This window comes from Podarcis erhardii (assembly GCF_964252035.2).
Source record: "Podarcis erhardii genome assembly, chromosome: 6".
Taxonomy (NCBI): Eukaryota; Metazoa; Chordata; class Lepidosauria; order Squamata; family Lacertidae; genus Podarcis; species Podarcis erhardii.
The window spans coordinates 85,115,877-85,140,687 of record NC_138510.1 but is presented as its reverse complement, the minus strand read 5'-3'; the positions used below and the strand labels follow the sequence as shown (position 1 = coordinate 85,140,687).

The window sequence follows — 24,811 nt, the reverse complement described above, 5'->3', positions numbered from 1 at the left end:
AGTGTTATCGTAAAGCTGTCAGATTTTAAATACTTAGGAGAGAGCTCTTATAACTGTTGCCATGGTGATAGCATGAAGGCAACATGGTAGTTTCATCTATATCAGTGTTTAGCCAGATCCTTTTATAGTCATTTAGCTGTGAAAGGATGGTACCATTCTGCAGTCAGGTTACATCTCTTTAAGCTGTGCCACGATAAATTGGGGCAGCAATTAACATTACCCCCTGCAAATGAAAATGTACTTCAACATTAGGTATATTGAGTCTAGTGTGTTCCTGCCTCTCTTTTAGTTTGGTATTCATTGACTGATTTTCTATGTAGATTTGCTTTGGAATTATCCATTCACCTGCTATTATGCTTTCATGTCAGTTTCCTTCTCTAGTATTACCTCTGCTCAGGGTATTGCTAAGTGTGCCTGCAATCAGGGAAATTGCAAAGCGATTTGAGACTTTGACATGGAAATGGACTTCCACCCCTTTCTATGCTTCTTTATGCCCCCTTACCTGATTGGGCAAACACACAGACCTATTAAAATATATTATAAATGTCAAGAAATCATGCTATTTTACCCTGTTAGTTTAACCCCTCATAGACCACACTTCTATAGCCCATTTATCTCCGTAGACAGAGTGCTTCACTAACTTTATAGTTACGTTCACACCAGTGAATCAGAGCATCATTCCCCTTTTTACAGTGAACATATGGATGAGGTTGCACTTGGAGTGCTCTGCTTCACTGGTTTTCATAGTTTAATAATTGGTTTAAAAATACATGTGACATTGGCTTTTATGTGCCGTCTCCCAACATCCATTCTAAATTTGGGCAGAGTTTCTGTAATATTATTACAGACTTAACCCATAGTCCTGTGAAAAACACCACACAAAAAATAGACAGTTGTAGGATGCTGCCTTAAGTGGATTGGTCCGTCTTTACCCAGTATGGTCTATTAATGCTGACAGTGCCTCTTCAAGGTCTCAGACAGAAGTCTTTCCCAGCCCTGCTACTTATTTCCTGATTTATTTATTTTTGTGATTATACTTCTGATTGCAATTGTCTGTGTATAAGTGAAGTATGGATAATAGACATTCTAAGGTAAAGGTAAAGGTACCCCTGCCCGTACGGGCCAGTCTTGCCAGACTCTGGGGTTGGTGCGCCCATCTCACTCAAGAGGCCGGGGGCCAGCGCTGTCCGGAGACACTTCCGGGTCACGTGGCCAACGTGACATCGCTGCTCTGGCCAGAGCCAGAGCCAGAGCCAGAGCCGCACACGGAAACGCCGTTTACCTTCCCGCTAGTAAGCGGTCCCTATTTATCTACTTGCACCCAGGGGTGCTTTCGAACTGCTAGGTTGGCAGGCGCTGGGACCGAACGACGGGAGCGCACCCCGCCGCAGGGATTCGAACCGCCGACCTTTCGATCGGCAAGCCCTAGGCGCTGAGGCTTTTACCCACAGCGCCACCTGCGTCCCTAAGAGACATTCTAGATTTGACTTATTCAGGAAAGCTATCACAATCCTCCAACTTATGTGTGTACTTGTTTTACTGCTTGTGTTAGTTAGCTAACACAAGTTAGTTAGTTAGTTAGTTAGTTAGTTAGTTAGTTAGATTAGATAGTTAGATAGTTAGATAGTTAGATAGTTAGATAGTTAGTTAGATAGATAGATAGATAGATAGATAGATAGATAGATAGATAGATCAAGTTTAGCTAGGTGGTTTGAAACTATGTGCTAGAACATCGTAAGTTTTGGAGATCTTCCTTAAATAATTGCTTATGTTGGGACATTAATGCATGCCAAGTACAATATGGCCTATATTATATAAAGAAGCCTTCAGCAGATATACCTTGGATTATGTAATTTATATAAGTATTAAGTATTCTACATTAGGTGGTGGGAGTATATTCTGTGAAGAAGATTTGGTTCTTTGTTCTTCATTCACTCTGGCCGGTGACCTCATTTCTTTTCCTGGTTCCTACTTTTTGTCTTCTGCCTATTTACCCACCTCTTGCCCTATGTTCAACCTCTGTGTTTGTGTTAGCTCCTTGTTGACTGTTGGTGCCTCTGTTTTAAATCCTGCCAAACTTTTCTATCTCTGCCTCTTCTCTTAACTATTACTATTTCCCCAAATCTCTCTGTTGCTTGTTATTCCTGTTGGATGCCATCTTTCCTTATAATATTGTGAATGTGTGTTGGTTGGCAGCCATTCAGAACAGCAGGGCAATGGGAAAGATTTCTTTGGGGGGGCAGCCGGTCAGAGCTTGACCTCATCCAAAATACAGTGAGCAAAATTATCCTAGTGTATCCAATAAAAAGGGACGCGGGTGGCGCTGTGGGTAAAACCTCAGCGCCTAGGACTTGCCAATCTTCAGGTCGGCGGTTCGAATCCCCGCGGCGGGGTGCGCTTCCATTGCTCGGTCCCAGCGCCTGCCAACCTAGCAGTTCGAAAGCACCCCCGGGTGCAAGTAGATAAATAGGGACCGCTTACTAGTGGGAAGGTAAACGGCGTTTCTGTGTGCTTGCCAGATGCAGCTTGTCACGCTGGCCACGTGACCCGGAAGTGACTGCGGACAGCGCTGGCCCCCGGCACAACCCTAGAGATGGGTGCACAACCCTAGAGTCGGACAAGACTGGCCTGTACGGGCAGGGGTACCTTTACCTTTACCTTTATCCAATAAAAAAGGAGTGCAATGGACTAAGTCTACCAATCCATTTTACTTCTCTCTCTCTCTCTGTGGGTGTAATAATATGGTGTGTGCATATTTTATTAGACTTAAGTTTGTTTATTAAGATTTATCTCTCATCCCATGTATCTAGGGTCTTTTAAAGCCACTTTTGTGTGGGCAGTAAAATTCAAGAATAATAAATAATAAGAATAAGAATAAATAATAAATTGAAGCTAGCTTGCTATTTGAACTTGGTGCTATGTAGAGGATATCCTTAGCTGACTTACAGTAAGGCACACATTGATATTAGGTACTCCTCTATAATGGGCATCCCAGAATACCCATCCCAGAGTCACGTGGCCTGCTGTTCTTTGTTACTTCAGTTTTCTATGGATTCAGTTTCAGTGAGCTCACCCACCTCTAGATAGCTATCATGTCCTCTAAATTGGTGGTGGCTTGGATGAAAAAGACAAGAACAACTATGTCATTGGCATTCTGGTAGTCCAATCCCATAAATTTGTGTAATGTCTCTTAGCCTAAAACATCTTGCCTCCATGTAGAGAGTAAGTGTTGGGATGCCCAGATTGGAATAATAATTCATTGATTACAGTATATGTATTTGGTTTTTTTTATTGAGTTGCAGTAAACTAGACTGGGTTGATTTCAACATTAGCACCTCTTATGGCCAATCATATATAATAGGTTATGTTAAAATAACATGTTGTAACTGCACATTCCAATTAATTTGAGAATATTAACTTTGTTTTTGTCTTCGCTTTCTCCTGAGAGCATAATGCTCTAATGAAATGAAGAATATTGAGAAGTAATCAGAAGTGGCTGAAAATAGAAAAACTAAGTCTTGTACATTTTATGTAGCAAGTGTGACTCATAAGCCATATTTTTCCGTCTATAAGACGCCACCATGTATAAGACGCCCCCTATTTTGGGGAACTCAGATTTAAGAAAATGGGGAGAGATGTATTCGTGTATAAGACGCCCCCTAATTTGTGACATCATTTTTTAGGAAAAAAACTAGTTTTATACATGGAAAAATATGGTACTTAAGTATGAGTTTTACTCTTACGGTTACTGTTGTTACACATCATAGTCAGTTGTTCGTTGCAATACATAACTTGCAAAACAATCTGTGGAAAGTTAACAATATTAAAATCGGAAAATTTAAGGTTTATAATGCAAGCCTTTTTGTTGAAAGGAGAAGAATTTTGTAGATGCTGAAATATTAAAGTTTACAGTGGTACCTCGCAAGACGAGTGCCTCGTAAAAACTCGCAAGACGAAAGAGTTTTTCGTTTTTTGAGTTGCTTCGCAAGACGGATTTCCCTATGGGCTTGCTTCGCAAGACGGAAACGTCTTGCAAGTTTGTTTCCTTTGTTTTGCAAGTTTGTTTCCTTTTTCTTGAAACCGTGCATTCAGGGGGTGCAGTTGCGACTTGACTTCGAGGAGCAACTCATAGCGTGCGGTGTGGTAGCCTTTTTTGAGGTTTTTGAAGACTTTGGTGATTTTTGAAGCTTTTCCAAAATCCGTGCTTCGCAAGACGAAAAAAATCACAAGACGAAAAAACGCGCAGAACAAATCAATTTCGTCTTGCGAGGTACCACTGTAAAACATTGTGAAAAACTTCAAAAATGTACTTTTCTTATTTCGTATTTCAAATGGCATATGGCATATACTAACCCAGTTTTTTATATTAAAAAAAATCAGGCCTCCTCAAACATAGTCATGTGTGTTCCTTCCAGTGAACATGCCAGATGGGATTGTGTAACCTCTTGAAGGGTTCCAGATTCTGGTTGACTGTAAGCTGTTCCAAACAAATGCCAAGTTCATTTCTCATGGATAGAATAGCCAGTTGTCATATGTCATGGATTGCTGTGCCTAATAAGGGCAACTGAATTATCTTGAAATGGTGTCCCAGCAGCAAGGCAGAATAGAAGTTCAGATCGTTTGGCTTAGTGTATAGACATTGTAAATAAAATACAGCCTGAATAGAGTGCATTGGAAGAATCCATTCTTAAAATGGTGACATGAATGAGTGAAAAGTCCATTCACTGAACTGATTCACACAACAATGTGTTCTTTTATTGTTTTTTTAAAAGAGGTTTCCCCCTCCAGTTTACAAACAAGTTGAAAATACAACAGTGGATGTCTTTAAAAGAGTGTTATACAAATTCATGGAGGGTAAGGCTATTCAGTGGCTATTAACCATGATTGTTGTGTACTGCCCTCCAGTATTGGCCGTCCTACGCCTCTGAATACCAGTTACAGCACAAGTGAGTAGAGTTTTCCTCTTCTGCTTTTAAGCTTCCCTAGGCATCTGATTGGCCTGTGAGAACAGGATGCTAAACTAGATGAGCCTTTGGCCTGATCCAGCGTATCTCTTGCTTTTTGAACGGCAAAATCTGGAGAACAAAGGAAGGTGGAAGAAAAGGCAAAGAAGTAGAAACTGTGTGTTTGTGAGTGTGTGCCTAGAGAGAGAACTGAGGTTTGATGCCTCACCCAAAAATACAGGAATAGCACACCAATTTCTTTGGGGTAGGGAGAAAAGATGACCAGATGACCTCATACTTGCCTATGTGCTGCTTTTTCCACTAGGCCTGCTGTTCATAAAAGAGATAAAGAATAGTAGCTGTTCAGTCCATTGATGTATTGTCAGGGATGCACAGGTTTTGTTAATTTTGAAACTGCAATTGCACTGCAAATTTAAGTTCATGTTTTAAAGAACATGCTCCTAGCTGTTAAAAATATGGCATGCGAAGGCAACATCTGTGTAAAGGCATTGGCTTGGATTCAGATTAAGTTAATGGAGTCTAGTTCCTGATGAAATTAAGATGGAAATTCAGTGGGACCTAAATGCAACTTAAACTGAGTCTAACCCATTGAAAACATAAGATGAAATTACCAGTAACTGAGAAGAATGATTTTATACTGTTTCTTTATGTTTGTAAATATCCCAAAGGTCTTATCCCTTCTCCATTTCCTCTTAAATTTTCCCATTGCATCATTTCACAATATTGCAACTTTGTTGTGACTTAGTTGTGATTGTTTTGTTGAAAGAACTCTTTTGGGTTTAATCAGCTTTGATTGTTGCAACAAGTATATTCATTTGGTTTTTCACTATGTTTTATTAAGTACACTATTTTCATTTTGTACAATTAGTTTTGCTTTCAGAAAATAGCAAAATGTAGCTTTGCTCACTGCGGAAATTGGTTTACTGCGATTTGATTGCAATGGCCAACAGATGTAGGCTACCTATCCGTTTTAAACAAAAACTGTCCACATGCTGCTTTTCCCCCTTCTGTCTTCTAGCACATAGGTTCTCTTGTCTGAGAAACTTAAGCCATATCACACTTGTACACATTAAATAATACCTTAATTTATTCCAGCCTATAGGATCTACTTTAGGTTTTAACTAGAACTCTGAGTTTCAACAACTGAAGCCAAGGTGTAGGTAGACATAGAATTGTAGAGTTGGAAGGGACCACAAGAATCATCTGGCCCAAACTCTGCTAAGAATTAAGGACCAGAACACCTTTGAGCACATGCCCAGCCCAAACCTAAATGATCTGTACCAGAATTGAGCTCTCCAGTTCCTTCCATCCACTCCTGGTTTCTCTTTCTACCACAACCACCACCTCACCAGTGTTCTTTTTTAAGCTGTTTAGGAGGAGAGGGAAGCTTTTAAATCCTTACCTATTGTCAGGCAGTTGAAACTTGGAAACCCTTGCTGATCTCCTGCAGATCACCTAGAAATCAGCCTTCTGCCCACATTGTGATGAAGGTGAATTTGGACTGGGTGTTGTTGTGGAGGGGAGGAGTGTCAGTGAAGAAATCAATTGTAGTACCAAACTTTGCTCTCCTCAAAATCCAGATCTACATTGGTATAGTGACTGTCAATGCCTCCATTTTCAGATTTTGTTTTCAAAATCTCTGCAGCTCATTTTTCTTATAGTGAGCTCATCATTCAGCCGTCACAAGTGTTCAGTAAGAACCAATGAAGCAATTTTCTCTCAGGCTGGGCACAGAATCATGATTTTTAATTTGTATGTGCCAGGTAATAAGAATTATACAGCCATATGTAGCTAGATTGATAGTGGGCAGAGAGACAATATTGAACCATATGAAAGTCCCCTGAGAAAAGCAATGGGCATATTTTAATTAATCAGAAGAGCTATGATACAATAAGTGCAACTTTTTCAATCCTTTCTGCCCTCTTTTGTCCTGTTGTGACAGCAGTCTTCTAGGAGGGTTGCATCCAGACTTCCTCTGAGTGGAGTTTCACACCTCAGACACCTCCACTGGATTTCCCTTCCTTTGGGAATCCCCTGTACTGCCTCAAAATCTCCAGAAAGTTGGGAAACACTTCGGAACACTGTTGGAGATGACATGAGGCTATAGAGAATAAATGAAAATCACTTCCTATTCCTCCAACAGAAGTCTCCACTTCATTGGAGCCTCTTCTGTGACTGGAAGGAACACCTGGTTTCTGTGGGCAGAACCATATTTAGAGCCTATTTTACAGTGGGGAAAAGGAAGAACCAGAAAACTGTAAATGCATGTACAATGTTGTCCAATCCTAGCATTCTACAAACTAACTGAGCCTTTCTACCTACAGTCTAGCAAGGACACATAACTCAGATTGGATAATAACACAATATGCAGTTTGTGTACACGCTACCATTTTATGTACATACATTCCTGGGTCGGAACTAAGACTTAGAATTATATATAAACCTAGATAACAGCTTGTATTCAAGCCTTATCCTAGACTGAAAGTTTATGACTTTTATCTTAACTCCCTCGCCCCACAATTAACGGCTTTGTGCCTTTGAGAGTTATTCATATTAACCTAGGACTGTGGTAGATGATGTTGATTTTATTTTAAAATGCCTTGTATTTTGTCCTCATTCTATAGCATGTGTAATTAATTACAGCACAGTGTAAAGAATTTGGGGGATATTTGCAATGAGTCTGGGGGACATCAGCCAAATATGGCACCAAATATCATATTTGTAGAATTCATTGGAATGTCAAAGTTGGCTTGGCAGTGGTAGTTTTTTAAAAAAATAGGAATACTTGGTTAATCATGAAGTCTGTAAAAATCAGTGTCTTCAAATGTAGCTGAGGCATTGAGTGTTGACTTCAGGCAAGCCTCAGGCTAATACTGTCTTGCTCAGAAGTCTCCCTGCCCTCCAGATACTGTGTAAGGGGTCATGTGAAGGGATTTCCCCCTAATTCATGTCTTGGACACGTGTTTCTCATGTCTGGAAACAGAAGCACAGTAGTGGGAACACTAATGGCTGTTTCCATGCTATAGGTTCCAGTTGGATCATCAGCATAGACCCTTTTGGCTGATACTAACAATATGAGTTTACATAACGGAGTCTCCTACACAATTTTAACTAGCAGGCCTAATCACTGGCGAGTGAGCCTTGTTTTCACTGAAAATGGCATAGAAGAATGGCATCATACAAGAGAAATGTCAGGCCCCAACATTTTTAACCTTATGTCAATAGTTGTGTATTTTGCATATTAAATCTGTATATATAGTCCTTAAGCTCAAGACATTTTCCTCTTGTTGTCTGTACAAATTGGCCATCCTTGTTTTGTCAGTTCGTTAAAACATTAGACAAAAATTAGGTATGAAGTGCCAAGATGACACAAGATGTTGCCACATGACAAAGTACCAGTGTTTTCTTAGTAGTGACAGGTTTTGTCTCAAATGTAATTCTGTCCTAAAATATTTGAGCCAAGTTTTGACCAAATTATGAAATTTTGCATCCCACTTTGCCAGCTTTCTTATAGCAAGACTATTAATTTATATGAAACACAGAGACTCTTTAAAACTGGTGTTAGCATTACTGATCCCAGAAAATTACACATGAAAAATCTGTGTACTCTGTTAAATGACTCTTAGGCTAGTGGAAGGAATTTCATTTCATTGATACATGATTTCTTCAAATTGCCATGTATGTTTTTCATTACAATTCTGAATACCAAAATGAGAAGTCATTAACGGCAAAAATTGGGAGTAAATCCCTCTTAAAAAAGAAAAATAGTGTGTAATATTTGCGCAGTTAATTTTATTGGCACATAAAATAGCAATTGTACCACCAAACTGTGCATGCTTATTATTGCACATTAACACAAATATCTTGAGACCACCTTTCTCTAATCTCCCAGATTTTGAAAACTTCTTGATTAATACTTCCATCATAATATTATTTCCAAGAGTTAGATTTTTTTTCTTTTAAATTAAAAAAATAATTTTCAAACATCATTAAGTGCTTGGTCTTAAATATTGTCCTCCTCAAGCACATTTTTTTTCACTATACATGCTTTCAGCCTTTTCCCTTTTCTCTTTATTTTTTATGTTTTTTTACAAATTGCACATGAAATATTTTTAGGAGGAGGGTGCCTTCTAGTGAAGTTTACGATGCCGATACTTGCCCGCTTTTTCTTTTGCTGAGTTGGCACAGGCATTGTGCTTATTCTGTTGTAAATGATTCCAGTATTTGATCAGTTCACTAGGCTGGAACTGATGGGAGGTAATTAGGTGACTGTATTTACAGCTGGAATAAGAAACCCGCCAGTGATTGAAGACAAACTCGTTGGGTGGGGGCATGGGGTCAATTCGCAGCTTGGCAAGGCAGATGCCCACATATACATCCTCTAAGTGCAAGCGTCTGATACTCAGTGAGACCTTAAATATTTTTTCCGCTAAATCTCCAGAAAACACATAGCCAGTCCCAGAGCAGAATACAGGGTACCGTTCACTCGGATATAGATCAGGCGGCATATACCACTTGCTATCCTTGTTCCGATTGGGTGCATACCCCCTCATTAGATAGCCCGTAAAGTATTTGTGCCGGAGAGGAAATTCTGGCTTCAGAAGCTTATGTATTAAATACTCTGTATTGACAAACATGTCACTGTCTGTTTTCATAACGTAGGGGACATTGGGGCAGTAGGTTGCCACCCAGTTCATCCCCATCAGTGTTTTGATGGTTAAGTTGTAGTAAGTATCTAAGTATTCTTGTTGGATAATATCGTGGTATTGCCTGCTTTCCTCCAGGATGGCTCTCTGAAGGTATCCATTCAGCTTAACGCTTAAACCCAGCAAAAAAATCCGAACAATTTGGATCCCAGGCGCCAAGCTCTCATTTCCCCAGGTTTGCCTTATAGCTTGTCGAGCTTCCACCTGCCCTGGTTCTGCAGCTATGAGCAGTATTAGAAAGGGGCTTTTCTCCTGGCATTTCCCAGGCTCGTTGATAATATACTTAAAGTGATATGACGTCGGATGTCCAGTGCCTCGCACGTTGTAAATGCTCCCATTGGCACTCAGTGTGTTCTCTAAACCAGTAACTCCTTGAGGCGACAGCTCCGTATTGTTGGAATTAGCCATCGCCTGCGGCCTGAGGGTCTGAGGAACTGCATCCTTCCAAATGGTCCTCAAAGAGCTGTGGTTTGTTTCGCCTCTCATCGATCTAAATCCCCGTGTAGTGTAAGCCACAGGGTTTTCTTTGAATCCACCCCTGCCAGGCAGCCAGTCATGGTGATTAAAAAACAGGAAAATAGCAAAAAGGAACACGAGGGAGAGTAAGCCAATGAAATGGGTGCGAAACAGGGACCGCTTGGTATTCCAGGTCATCTTGGCAAAGCAGCAATGCCTCCTTCTCCACTGAAGCATGTTGTAAGTATCCAGAAATGGGATGTGAGAATGATTGAAGGAAATGCTTTGTTTTCGGATCCACTGCTATTTCTTGGTGTTCATCTTCCGTTGTGGAAAGCTTGTTAGCGAATCACCAGCTCTGCAAAAGTGAAAGAAGGTTAGCAGACAAGCTTTCAAAGTTTGCCCTTCCCGTTGTCAGAAAAACTGCTAAACAAGAGGCAAATCTTAATATTAGTAATCACCATAAGACTTTTAATGTTCTTGGGGCTTCACAAGTCATAGCATCCAAGTTGTCTTGATTACTTACTCCTGTTTAATAGGAGGGCAAGTTTTAGGAAGAGACTTACCCCAAACCACATGATTGCACCTTCGAATCCATATCCCAACATCTTACCCAGTTTGCCATTCTGGTGCTTGTCTACATATGAAAAAAAGTGTTGCAAGGGTAAGGAGCAAGCCCTCAGTGTGAAGTGGTTTTCTATTCCTCTGGTTTCCAAACTTTATTTCTTTGTGAAATCACTCCAATGAATGCTATTAAACACATGTGTGTATATGCTATTGTTTATGTATATATAAAGTACTTAAAAGGATTGGGGTGTGTCCTATTGTTTAAAAAAAAGTTCTTTTCCTGGGCATTTTTTATTTTAAAAGCAAGCCCTGAGTTGGTCAAGAAGATGAGCGACTCAGATTGGACCAGCGTACATCAAACGCATAACCACTGTGAGATTCCAAGGGAAGGGTCAAGTGTAAAGGTCTCGATACCAGATGGAAGGTTTATTGCTAGCAATTAAAACTGATTTGGTATGCGGTTGGTAGTATGGCTCGCAGTTGGAGGTCCTTTATGCAAAATGATCGTGGACTGGTCGTGGGACAGACAGTGCAAGGTTGATTGTAGCAGCGTTCTGTTAGTTATAGAACATTACTTGGCTTGTTTCCATTGGTCCCTGCTGTGTTCAGAAAGTCAGTGTGCCAATGCACCTGACAAAATTAATTTTCAGGGTCCAGTTACCTCACTGCTGCATCCTTCAGCATCAACCAACACCAAACACTCTGATTCATCTTTACTCCTCTTTTAGCATTTCCCTCTAGCCTTTCCCATTTTCTTTACCTGATTGGTTGTGGTCAATAAGTTGTGTTCTTAAAGGGACCATTTAGTTACTTATAGCTGTTCCAGTTCATTTAAGATATTGGGTATGTGCGTGCATATAAAACCAAACTAACCTCTCTCTAACCCCACTGAAAGAAAGAAAAAGGAAAGAATAGTTACTTAGTATGAAATCAATAAACTCTGTTAAGATAATATCTTTTCCCCCAAGATCCTTTCATTCATGAGCCCAAAACTGTAAGGTCGTGTTAGTTTAGAAGATGGTTGGCAGACTTTTTGCATGCTACAGATTATAACCCCAACTTTATAATACATTTCACCCTGCTATTCCCTATTGATATTCAAGAGCAGATTCAACATGGCAGTTTCATGATACTGCATATTAAAACCTGATCACACTGTCCTACAAATGAGCCTCTCATTTCATGGTATGAATTAATTTGTGGTTTTTTTTCCAATTAGTTCTAATTTGTTTCAAAATCTTAGGGTTTTGAACAGTGATAGAAGGCTCATATGAAAAGAACATTTTTATGTAAATATGTAAATTATTTAATTTCTTTGCTATCTCTCAGCCAGTTTTTGGATTAATTTATTTTCAAAATTTAGTGATGTTATGCATGTGTAAAGACATCTTTAGGGTAAATCTTTCAATTTGGAAAAAAAAATGACATTGAAATAGATGACATTAAATTATAAAGGAAGGTGGCTGGCACAAGCGTGTATTTAAATGTACAATTACATAAAAGTAAAACAGATATAGCATAATTTTAAATGAAAGAGGGAATTAGTGCCTCTAATTTCCAGTCAGCCAAATTAAGAAGCTCTCAGTACAGCATGGAATGCATTGCAAATATTTGAATGTCTTGATGGACCTACTAGTTGTCTTTCTGAACAAAACTCATCATATTAGCCACCACTAGGAGGAGCAATTGGGGGATTTAGCCTTGAATTGTAGCAGTGCATCCGTCTAAAACTTGCATAGTTTCTGAGCTGCATGTTAAGGTCCTCCAAGCCATTTTCCTTGGAGCAAAAACTATGTTATGAATGACTATTAAAAAGGATTCTCTGGGCATATAAAGGACAAAATGTAGCTTTAAAACTGAGGCTCTGGGTAAGACTGGATAAAATACATTTGTAACAATGCAGTTATAATTATGAATAGCAGATCTCAGTACAACCATGCAAATACTACATTTTGATAGATTTTAAACAAATTGAATGAATCGCCGTATGTGAATCCTTGCTGGATCAAAAAATGGATTAATCACTTTAGCCACAATTGTTGACTGGTTCAGTTGTACTGAGCAATAGGGAAATGGAAATAAGAAGTGTGTTGGACACATGAGAGAGCTGTCCTTAGCAATTCTTAATAGAGCATATTGTCTCCTTAAGGATTCTGTTTGGTGAAGCTTTTCTATATTTAGGATGTGTTTCACTGCTTGAACAGCCACAGCTTTTATTAGGAATGCACTTTAAAAAAGAGAGTTAAGAGTCTGTTGTTGGCAGTCACCATTTTTCTAAGCATGTCAGCCTGTTATAGTCTGATGACTTTATTAAATGTTTAAACAATTCTGGTAGTGTAATTCTAAGTCAAATTACATAAAGCATTTAGAATTATCCAAGCAGAACTTTATTTCTGTTAGTAAAAAGGAATGTTCTAATATAATTTAGTTATTTTAACTTGATTATGTTATGCTATTATTTAATAACTTGCAATGGTGCTCAGTCTCCCATAATATGTTATACTTTCACCAGGATGTTGGAATGTTACACTAAATCATATAGGTCATATATACGTATAGATTAAAATTTTGGGTTCTTAGCAAAATACAAAATGTCCATGGCTGGGGACAAAAGGACTGTGTGTACCACATCACGCAGTCACTGTTTTCAGAGCCCCTGGTGTCCCCTAATATCTACTTCTGAGGGTCAGGAGAAATGAGGTGGGGGATGAAAGCTGTGGAAGTGTAGTATAATCTCTCCCCCCTCCCATACACACGTGCACAAATGCACACACATGCACACGCCTTCCACTCACAAATGGGCCTCTTGGGATTCTAGCCTATATTTAGAAGAGTAAAACTTGTATATTGGATTCCTCATTGAGTTTCAGTTCCTCGTGCTCACAGTGAATTGCTAACATATTGGCTTGTATGTTCTAGATGGTCATATGTTCTTTAGTTTTGGAGAGTCTACTCTTAGTTGGAAGGAACAAATAAGAAGGGAAGCTTTAGATCTGGTGGGCTGTGCAGAGCAAGTGAGTATAACTGTATTATCCAGGGCCTGATAACAGTCTTGACATATCTGCATTAATACTTTTACAGAAAGGGGGGGGGGAGAGAATGGTCAGTAGTAATTTTAAGATCCTAACCAGCTCTAGTGAAAACCCATGGCATGCACACTCCTAAGTTTTTGAGTGAGCTTTGTTTAGAATTGTATGATTGTTGTATAATTATATTTTCTATAATGTTTCAAGAAAGCTATCAGCATTCTATTTTTCATATTGCTATAAAATTCACATCTGATTGTGTCACATTTTCTCTTCAAAGCAGTCTTTTAAAATCAGGCTTTCTCCATACTTATGCTAGCTTTATTGCATGTTTGTTTTGCCTGGGGCAAAGAAAGAACCATTATGTTTAACACTTAAAATATTTAGTATGGTTTGTTGGGTAGATTTTGGAAGGGAAGCACTCAGGCACTAAAGGACCATTAGGCAGTTGTAGATGCAGGTCTTAATTTTTTACTGCAGATAAGTAACTTGAGATTCCTGTCAGTCCTTTCTCAGTAAGCATTCCAAACAAAACTACCAATCTTGGAAATGATGGGATTTTTGTTGTGCTTGCTGCTTTGTAACCCTTAAACAACCCAAATGTCACATGATGCAAAGAACTTGGGCATATACCCCATTTTGAAGGAAACAGACTACTATATTGTGGTTTCCTTGTGAGATTCTGTTGGATGTCTGCATTACTTATGGCATCCAAATGATTGTGATGCTTTTGCCAGAAGCTCAAATCACTGCCTTTCTTTGGGGGTGGGGGTGTGACTGATAATATTAATCAAATAGCACTCTTCTTGCATGTTAGGGGCTGAGGGAGTAGGTAGTATTGAGCTGCTAGTTGGACTGCCTCGTCTGTTTTGATGGTTCTCAGTGTATGTCACATCATAGCTATTTCACTGGTGATCTTAGATTACAGTAGGTAAGGATTAAATCTGACCTATTTTGATTATCTGATCATTTTGTAAAACCAGGGGATGTAAAGTTAAATTTCTCAAACCTAGACAATCGCTACAGAGAACTACATTATCCCTCTTAATCCCTCTCCTTCTCCCCCTCCTTTCCCAACCCTCCCGAGCCTTCACATTTGAGTATAAGTGACAGATTTATTAACAGATAAGTGTAAAGACAATGACACCCTTCTAAGCTGAATGCAAGAATAGCTCTTCCAATATTTTTTTTGATTTTTTTCAAAACCCAACATTCATGGAAGCATCAGCCTCGGCTTCTGTAAATTTGGGGAGGTGGGAGTCGTCACTTGGTATGCCACTAACAGTACATGCATTTGAATGAAATATACAATGATCTGACATACCTTCCTTTGTCAAGCCATTTGTAGTGAGAGGATTATGCCCACTGCAAGTAGTTTTGGCACGCCATCCCTTCAGCCAAAAAGATGCTATCGGCCATGCGCACATCTCTCCTCCAGCAGCCTGCTGCCTGCGACTGCTTTTCACAGTATCCAGTGTGTCCATCTGTATGCTTCCTGCTCCGCTACCTTCCCTGCTCACCAGCGTGTTTGCCTTGATTTTTCTCCGGTCATCTTTCAAGAGACAGAAGCAGCATTTCTTGCCTCCATTCCGACTGGTATTGTCTGCTTCTGACAATGGAAGCATTGACGCTTTTACAGTTGGTGTTTCCCTTGCTGGACAATGCAGTGCTCTGTTTTCTCTTCAGTATCCATATTTCTAGTGGCGATGCCAGGCAGAACAGCATGAGCTAGAAGCTGGAACTGTTGGCTTGCATTTGATAACGGGATTTACCCCTCTTCCTTCATTGTTGCTAGGCAGTAACCGAAAGGGATGACTTGAAGCGAGGGGTGGGGGAAAAGCTTTTAGCTTAAGGTTTTGTTCAGCAAAATCCAATCCATAGTTCTTCAGCTGCTGCACAGGCAAGCAGCAGTTTAAATGTGGGCTTTGACAGATGCTGTCTTCTGACAGAGCAGAATTTCACGTCATTGCTTGGCTGGGTCCCACGTGATGGTTTGCATTCATTTGGACTAAATCCGAAGGCAGGCAGAGAGCTTAGTGCTTTTGCTTCTGTTCGATAAAGGATACACATCTAGTGCCAGTGCAGCACTGGATGAATAAAATGAAAGAAGGTGTTCATGATGGTGATGCACATTCGTAGATGAGTGTATTCCCCCCCCCCCCAATTACCCTCCTTTATCTTTTGTACTATATCTTAGCACTCTCTAAACGTTTCTTAATGTTGGGTGTTAGCTTATCTTAATTCAAGCACATCGCTGCATTGCCTAAGAACTACAAGCTGTTTAATATAGTGTAGCATTCCTTAGCTGCTGTTGTTTTTTAGTGAATAGTATTCCACAACTTAAAATAGTAATAAAAGCCTCTACTTTCTCTGACCCCTTCAGTGGAACTTTGTGATGATGGATTAGTTAGCAGCCTTTTTAATCTATTTGTTACTCCGTCACATTGTAATTTTATCAGGCATAGAATCATTGATTCAGCACTGCAAAATCAGGGAAGGAGAACCATCAGATTTTCCATGCTTGTCTCTCCTAATACACACCACTCTACTTGGGTGCTCTTTGTGCAGGCTGCCTGGTCCAGATCCCTGCTCAGCAACCGCTTTTTTTTTATGCCAAAGCTTGTAAATTCCATATCAAACGTATGTACAGTGCATCATATGTGGGGTTAAGAAGCTGAAGACAGATTATGTAGTTGCTGGAGAACTGTATGCCTCAGATGTGCTTCAGACTTTGCTTAAATTGCTTTACAAAATTGGTTTACCTAAGAAATAGTAGCAAAACTTGGAATTTTTTGTTAGCTGGCTTTTAATTTTTAAAAAGAAGTTACTTGTTGCGAAGGACCACTAAAATGGGGGAAGTACCATAGGAGTAAAATAGGTCTGTAAAAGTTGATTCCCCAAGATCAAGGAAAGTTGACAAGAAGCTATGAAAGTCATCTCTGGAGAATGAATTCTAATCATCTGATATTGACAAAGAAACTTTAGGAGCATATTCTCTCTCTCTCTCTCTCTCTCTCTCACACACACACACACACACACTAAAGCAAGTCTTTCTCTTTGATTGATTTATATTTATTTATTTATTTATTTATTTATTTTATTTCTATACAGCCCTTCACCCGAGGATCATAAGGGGGGGTTCACAATATAAAAACTCAAAAAATGCACAACACTCATTCATGTAGCTTTTCTTCAACAGAAAACCTCCTCGATGTTTTTATAAATAAATAAAAAGGGGAAAATTAACTCTGCCTTTATCTTTCCAGTCAACCCAAGGAAGCTATTGTCTTGTTCATTAAAGTTTTCATTGTGTTGGGGTCATTGAGACTCTAATGCTTTAGATGTATAGTGTTTCATTTTCCCTTCATTCAATGTACTTGGGCTCTGATTGACCCCAATAAACTTTAAATGTAGAAGAATACTGGCTGAAGTAACAGAGTTGAAGCGGAGAGTTTTTCATGGTTTCCATACCCTTTGATTTCAGTTGTGACCCCAATGTATGAGAGGGTTTAATTTGCAATAAATCTGTTCCTTTGAAGGGAGCTGCTTTTTTAAAGAATGGTTTTGTTATCCAACACAATATGTATGTGCATGTTTCAGGAAGAGAATATTCTTTTGCCTCAAATAATTGAGCTCACTAAGGTGAGTGTTGGTAGCAGAACAGTGACAACCTTCAGGCAATATCTAAATAAGAATCAATGTTTAACAAAGCTGTGTATTTTGATTATAATCTGCTGGTACGCTTTTTGTTAATACTGAGAAATGCACAGCTCTCTCAAGCACACCATCAGATTATCTGAAAAGCAAGAGAGACAGATAGAATAGTTTGCTTTCCTATTTTAAAAAGAAAATGGGCTGTTAGTATTGTTTTCTTTAGCTTGCATGAATTTAGACAGTCCACTGAAAATGTAACGTTGTCCTAAATTTTCAGGAATGACATTTGTAATGCTTATTTTTACTAAATGGACCATTTGCAGTTGAGCTGTTCCTAGAGATAATATCCTGGGGATAGTTTAGGGCATGGTCAGATGATCACTTGTTGTTAATAACTATTTCAGAGTGCAACTGTTCTATTTTAGGAATATTCAAATGCCCTTAAGTGATAGTCAAAGTATACACTGCCTCAAATCCCACAGTAGTTCTGGGGCTTCATGAAGTCATAATTTGTGTGAAAGTGACCGCAGTCTACTTTCGTATATAGCATTTTTATTGCAAGTTGCAACTGTGTGTTAGAAATTATTGGTGGTATCAAATTTTGCACAAGTGGAAGGCAAGCTTACAAAGAGAGTCTTTTCCTTTCCCTCATCCCCCTTGCAACCCTGCGTACCCTCCAAGAAAAGCCTCTGCATAGTGTGTGTCCTACTAAACTTTGTGGGTTGTATAGTGTGGTGCTGCAATGGCAGAAGAAACCAGACAGAAGACGCTTGTGCTCTGCTGGCATAAGATTCCCTTCCAATCAAGCCATGTATAAATGTTATGAAATAATTTAATTTCTCCCCCCCCACACACACAAATTGCATCCTAATTGTATTTTAACCAAACAAATCACAAAACAGTAAGCCAAATTTTTGCTTCTTGGCAGTCAGGGCCGGCCCTATGTTAGGCAGAGTGAGGCAGCTGCCTTAGGCAGCAGATACTCTGTCTATTCCTCCGGAGACCCCAGTTCTGATCCCTCTGTTGCCCATGCCCATCACCTCTCCTGGGCTCCTTGATCTCTAGGCTGCTGCCTCAGGTGTGGTGGAGAATATTATCCAGCCACAAAGGATGAAGTGAGATTTGACCGCCAGTCCAGTCAGCTTCTGTAAATGAATTTGGGAAGGGGTGCCACCTTGTCTTTCACCTCAGGCATCAAAAGGTCTTAGGCCGGGCTTGTGTGAAAGTGTTCTTCATGTAATTTTTACTATTGCATCTCTTTTGTTCTCATTGTCAAGGCAGAGGTGTAGCCTCCTAAACATTTAATATGTTTGTTGTTTTTTCCTTTTGAAAGTATTTTTCAGTGATCCATTGGGGCAGCAGCAGGTAGGTCAAACTGATGATATCCTTCTAGCGGAGAGACTTTAATCCAATAAGATTCTCATTTTTCAAGTGTTGGCTAGAGCTCTTCTTGAGGGAATCCAGTAATGATGACAATGGAACAACAAAAATAGTTGTTTTTCCTCATCCAACTTTAGCCCAGTTAGGGTGTGCAGGCTAGCAGAGTAAACTTGTCCAACACATTTCTTCTAGGGAAACACCATTAAATGATTTTGTCGAAGTATGAAAAAATGGTTTCATTAGTACAGTGGTACCTTGGGTTACAGACGCTTCAGGTTACAGACTCTGCTAACCCAGAAATAGTACTTTGGGTTAAGAACTTTGCTTCAGGATAAGAACAGAAATTGCGCTCCGGCAGCGTGGTGGCAGCTGGAGGCCCTATTAGCTAAAGTGGTGTCTCAGGTTAAGAACAGTTTCAGGTTAAGGACGGACCTCCGGAATGAATTAAATTCTTAACCAGAGGTACCACTGTATAGAACTTGTGACCTTTTTGTTGAGGTTAGCATATCTGTCTGGCAGATCCCTAGTTATTTGAAACCATAAAGAATTTTGTTTCTAAATTACTTCCTCAGCAGCTATTCCAGCTGGTCACCAGAAAGGCAATTACATAACTATAAGAATCGGACTCAAATTTGCTTATTTTCCTTGTCCCTCCCTCTCCATTCCTTTTTCCTTTTGTATTGTGTCTTTCATCTAAATTTTAAGCCTGCAGGTGGAATTGTTTGTTAATAATCTCTGTAGTACTTCCTAAGGGATGATAATAAATCGGGGACCTATTACTACAAAGTTGCGAGAAGCATATTCTGAAATATTCACCCTTATTATTTTATGCACACTACTGTGAATATTCTATCTATTTTCAATATTTGCAAGTTCCCCATGACATCCAAACCAGGAAACTGTGGTTTCTTTAAACTGGTTAGTGACGGTAGATCAGAATCTGAAAGGTGAAAAGCCTATTGAGTTTGCATGTCATGGGGAACTGTGGTTGGTTTAAAATTGAAGCTGGAGCTTCTTATCTCCTCTTTGTTAAGTGTAGAACAGGAGGGGGAGCATGTCTGAACAGAATCTTTGTTTCTGCTATTTATAGAATGATAAAATCTGATTAGATTCCTACTTTCTCAATAAGCAAAGTGATAGTATCTTGGCCACACAGAGGCATTCCAAAGCTGATTCTTGTATTCGTATTTTAACATTGCCCTTGGTTACTCTGTAACCAAGTCAAAGAATCATTTTCCAAGGCAGAATAGATTTGTACAGTGGTACCTCGGGTTACATACGCTTCAGGTTACATACGCTTCAGGTTACAGACTCCACTAACCCAGAAATAGTACCTCAGGTTAAGAACTTTGCTTCAGGATGAGAATAGAAATCATGCTCTGGCGGCGCAGCAGCAGCAGGAGGCCCCATTAGCTAAAGTGGTGCTTCAGGTTAAGAACAGTTTCAGGTTAAGAACAGACCTCCAGAACGAATTAAGTACTTAACCCGAGGTACCACTGTATTAAAAGAATTCTGGTCCAGTACCTGTGTTTAAATAGCAAAATACATGCCCGACACTGTTGAGTGCAAATGGCATGTGTACAAAGTTAAATTGCCAGGTTTGTCCACAGAAAACATGAAACAAGCAGTTGAGGAAGGATTGAAATTTTGCCTCTGTGTTTATTGCATTGAAGCCTAGAAAAGCATACAAACCATTCACAAGCAATGGTGATCTCTGTCTTTTACGGGCTGGTGTTTTTTTGTACAAGTTTAAAAACTCTTTTAACAGTAGCCTTTACTACTGTTTACTTCTCTCTTTTTTAGTTCTATTGCTGTGCCAATTTGTCTGAGCTGTAGGTGTGCCATGTGTACATGGTAGTTAATGACTGCAAGTGAGTGGCATTTGTTTTCTTATCGTAAGGTTTGCCTGAACTGAATGTAAAAACAAATTACCCCTATCCACAATGACAATCTAGGGATGGCCACAAGTGTCACTGTTGCCTTCCTTATTTTCCTTCCCAGCAAGTTGTATCACTTAAACGTATTGTTCACTTTCTCATTTGTTGATAAACAGTAAACAAAGGCACAGTGGTATTTACAGTGAGGACTCACGCTGTGGCATTGAGCAATAATAGATGAAAGATCAACTGAGCAGTTTGCTTTGAGATTGTCAAGTTTTTTTTATTATTATTATTCTTAGCTGAGCATTTTCTCCTGTTATCAGTATAGTAAATAATTTTCTTGTCTATTCTCAGTATTGTAAGTAAATAAACCGAGTTTCTGTAAATGGGAGGTCAAAGTGAAGAATGCATCAAATAGTTACCTTTCATGATGTTTTTAAGAGTTACTCCATGTAGGTTTGGTTTTTGTGCTGTTACATTATCCTAGCACTGAGCAACTGAGAGAGTTCAGCATCATTAAGTAATGCCTGTCCAACCCTTCTAGAGAAAGTGAAGTATCCTGTTGGTTTAGGTAGGGGTCAGCAACCTTTTTCAGGCATGGGCCAGCACCATCCCTCAGACCATGTGGGGGGCTGGACTATATTTTGAAAAAAAAAAAAGAACAAATTCCTATGCCCCACAAATAACCCAAAGATGCATTTTAAATAAAAGGACACATTATACTCATGTAAAAACACCAGACAGGCCCCACAAATAACCCAAAGATACATTTTAAATAGAAGGACACATTCTACTCATGTAAAAACACACTGATTCCCAGACCGTCCGTGGGCTGGATTGAGAAGGCGATTGGGCCACATCCGGCCCCCGGGCCTTAGGTTGCCTACCCCTGGTTTAGGTTCTCTCCACAACAATTCTCTTTTAGGCCATTGAGTACTAATTTACATATATGTAGGCTAGTTCCCTTTATGGACTTATTTCAAGGTTCAGCATTACTTGCAAAGCTATTTTGGCTACCTTTTTTTGCCTTGCACCACCAAAATGTGGAGATGGTGTTTAAACCTTCACTTTTGGGGCACCCCAAAGAATTTTTAAAACGGTGTAACTCCCAACGCACGACACTTTATGCATCATGTTCTTTTTTCTTCAATAAAAGGCACAAATGTTTGGGTGTGGTTCGTACCTCCACCCACCCCAGACCCCTCCAGATTTTGGTGGCATTATCCTCCTTGTGGCAGGTTCCTCCTGAATCATCACATGATTTAATGAATTTGGAACTCTAGTCTCATATTTTTATTCTTGTGAATGTCAAGAAATTGCCCCATGGGTGTATGGAAGGGGCGCTTCCCCTCACACAGCGCAACCTTGTGATTTGTACAATCCTTCCCCACCAAACTAACTCCACCAGTCCTTGGTGGTGCTTCATGCTTGTCACAAATACTTCTCTCACATTCTGTAAGGAACTGTGACTTTTATGAAGCTTTCATTCAGCACAGCAGGAGAAAGGAGGCTAACCTGCAGCAGCACTGAACATTTCAAAGAGAGAGAAAATTAAACTCTTATTCAGCAGTATAGCGGTTTATATGCCACACTTGCATGCATTGCTTAATAATATAAGAGGATAGAAAAAATGTTTTTAAAGGGGAGAAAAAAGCACTGACCAGAAACATCAAAGTGGGCTTTGATCTGTGGAGATATTAATTATAGTGACAGCATCATGTATGTGCCAAACTGCATAAAAACCTATAATGGCAGGATAGTGGTTTCCTTGTATATATTTACACTGGGGGTTTTTACGGGTCATTATGGTTCCTTTTGCTATTGTTCTTCTCTCTGTTGTCTAATATTCTCTCTAGATGATTAATACTTAAATCTCCTCGGACCAATTTCTACCTTCCTTTGGTCCTGAGTGGTTGCTTTTTTCCTGCTGTTTCTAATATTTGCATTGGGTTTGTTTAAAATGTACTTGAATGTCATTCAAATGGCAGTTTTCTGTGTGCCTATTATAAAACTAGAAAGTGCCAGTGACTGAATAAACTTTTGGTCTTCCCTTTGAGTCTTCTGTATTTGCAGCCAGTGAATGAATCGATCCTTTGTTTCTCTCTGGGTGCCATTAGCCCCAATTATATTATTTCAGCAGTGGTGTGAGGGTTGCATTATTTTGCGCTTCCAAATTGGTGTGCCTCCCTGTTGCATGATCAACTGTAAAACAACAATAACAACAACAACAAAATGCAACATCACAGAAGGGCAACCAGAGCCTAGGTCCGAAATGAAATTCCTCATATGTCCAATTCAGATTAAGCATTTTTTTTTTCATCTTTAAAAACCATTAGTAGGAGAACAGGAATTCTCTCTAAGCTTGATTACTCCCTTTCTAACCTCCTTAACATGCACTGATAAAATGGTGTGATAGTGTGTGGGGGGATAGTGATTGAGGGCTGGTTAATATGGCAGTTTTAGTACTCTGGTGATGGACAAGAAGAAAAGAGAAGGAATTGGAGAGGGGCAGGTGGAACTGGCTGGAAGTAAATGATTTTAAGATATTTTCTTTTAAAGTTATGCCCAAATGAGCCAAGACAGTCATTACACAAGGCCACCTAAGAGTACCCTTCCCTGAGCACATATCACTGACAGGATGTGCAAAACAGAATGGGCAAGGCCAGCTAAAGAGAAGAATTCCTTCTGGTGATGAACAAGCTTTATTCTCTGCCAGAAGAGGTCACAAAAAGTCGTACGTTGCTGTGAGTGGGGCCTCCCATGGCGGCATTGAAATCCACTGTAGCTTTCCTGTGACCTGAGTAGAGGTTTTGAAGCCTCTGTTACAATCTGTTGTGTCTCAGTCACAAGTCTGGTATGTCAGTGGCCCAAAGAATTGGCGGAGATGGAAAACACACTGAAAACCGTGATGATAATAGAAGATTGTTCTCTCAGCAGCCCTAATTTATCTTTTGATGTGGTTCAGCTGGAGTCACTGGTTGTGGCTGGCAACATGGTGGCATGAAGGAATTTGTGGGTGAAAATCTAGGATGTTGACTCCCAGATGATAAACTAGCTACCTCTGCCTAATCAGACAGTGCTGTTTAGTGCATCCCTTGAGCCAGTTCTCATCAAATAACAGGAGGGAGGAGAAATGTAAATCCCAGCAGCCAGTTCAGATTTTTGCACCTATAGCCAGGGATTGGAAGAGTCGGATGCAAATGGAACCATTCCAGAGGATCCATATGAAGCCCCCACTCTGTATTGTTCGGTGCATCTCCCTCCTCCATCTTCTCCAATGGTGTGAAGCATTTCTCTTCTTTGTGCAAATTGGCACCAGACCATGTTCAATGTTTGGATTCAAAGGATGGTGCCCCATGGACTGGGGTTTGTCAGCTCATTTCATTGCCTCACCAAAATTACTGTATTTTTCACTCTGTAAGACGCACCAGACCACAAGACGCACCTGGTTTTGGGAGGCGGAAAACAAGAAAAAAAATAGTCTGAATCTCAGAAGCCAGAACAGCAAGAGGGATCGCTGCGCAGTGAAAGCAGCAATCCCTCTTGCTGTTCTGGCTTCTGGGATAGCTGTGCAGCCTGTATTCGCTCCAAACGATGCACACACATTTCCCCTTACTTTTTAGGAGGGAAAAAGTGAGTCTTATAGAGCAAAATATATGGTAAATAAGCCTGTGAAGCATCAGACAGTTTTAGGAGTCCTTCAACATATATGGAGATCCAAGAGAGAACTGTCCCACAAAAGGTACTAAGAGGTGCATTGCATTATTTTCTGAGTGCCCCACAGTAATGGGAGCATGAAGGCCATTCTAGATTTGAAATGGCTCAACACATTCCTTCTAGAGCAGCACTTCAAAATGGAGACTCTCATATTCATTGTAGGAGCAATACCAGGACTTCTTGGATCCTAATGGATCTGTCGAAAGCTTGCTTTCACATTCCCATCAGGTCCAGCTTGCTTACCACACACTCCTGCTTCCAGTATAAAGTCATCCTGTTTAGGTTGACTTCAGAGTCTCCACAGAGGTCAACGTAGCAGTCCCAGTCACAACAACATTTGTTCGGTTGGGCTGGCCACCTGTCTGTTATGGAAGCCTTGGTGCATACCTTTGCTGAACATTATCTTACTATATAATAGAAGCACCACCACTCTTTTAATTGGCTGTTTTCCACGGTTCTAA

At 39.9% G+C, this 24,811-nt stretch overlaps 2 protein-coding genes and 2 long non-coding RNA genes across 5 annotated transcripts in view; 1 reads left to right on the top strand and 3 right to left on the bottom strand.

The window, feature by feature from the left end:
- LOC309344027 overlaps positions 1-24,811 on the bottom strand; it is a 347,184-nt gene that overhangs the window by 237,836 nt on the left and 84,537 nt on the right. The window lies entirely within an intron of this gene.
- Positions 1-24,811, top strand: part of CDC73 (cell division cycle 73) — a 109,809-nt gene that overhangs the window by 59,654 nt on the left and 25,344 nt on the right. The gene's annotated exons all lie outside the window — the stretch shown is intronic.
- Positions 8,740-15,792, bottom strand: B3GALT2 (beta-1,3-galactosyltransferase 2). 2 transcript variants are annotated; one of them, XM_081866058.1, is made up of 3 exons: positions 15,044-15,786; positions 10,693-10,763; positions 8,740-10,484 (listed from the first exon to the last, which is right to left on the bottom strand). In XM_081866058.1, the coding sequence occupies exon 3, from the start codon at positions 10,361-10,363 to the stop codon at positions 9,095-9,097; it is 1,269 nt and encodes a 422-aa protein (XP_081722184.1). In that variant the 5' UTR covers positions 10,364-10,484; positions 10,693-10,763; positions 15,044-15,786; the 3' UTR covers positions 8,740-9,094. The 2 variants fall into 2 exon arrangements, with proteins under 2 accessions (XP_081722184.1, XP_081722183.1); XM_081866057.1 differs by lacking the exon at positions 10,693-10,763 and having other exon boundaries at positions 15,044-15,792.
- Positions 21,904-24,047, bottom strand: LOC309344583. The gene is made up of 2 exons (XR_014157775.1): positions 22,295-24,047; positions 21,904-22,159 (listed from the first exon to the last, which is right to left on the bottom strand). It is a non-coding gene; the product is annotated as an uncharacterized lncRNA (long non-coding RNA).

What these genes read in the sequence shown, in the direction of transcription:
- B3GALT2 (XM_081866057.1), bottom strand. Translation starts at nt 10,363, where the DNA reads ATGCTTCAGTGGAGAAGGAGGCATTGCTGCTTTGCCAAGATGACCTGG.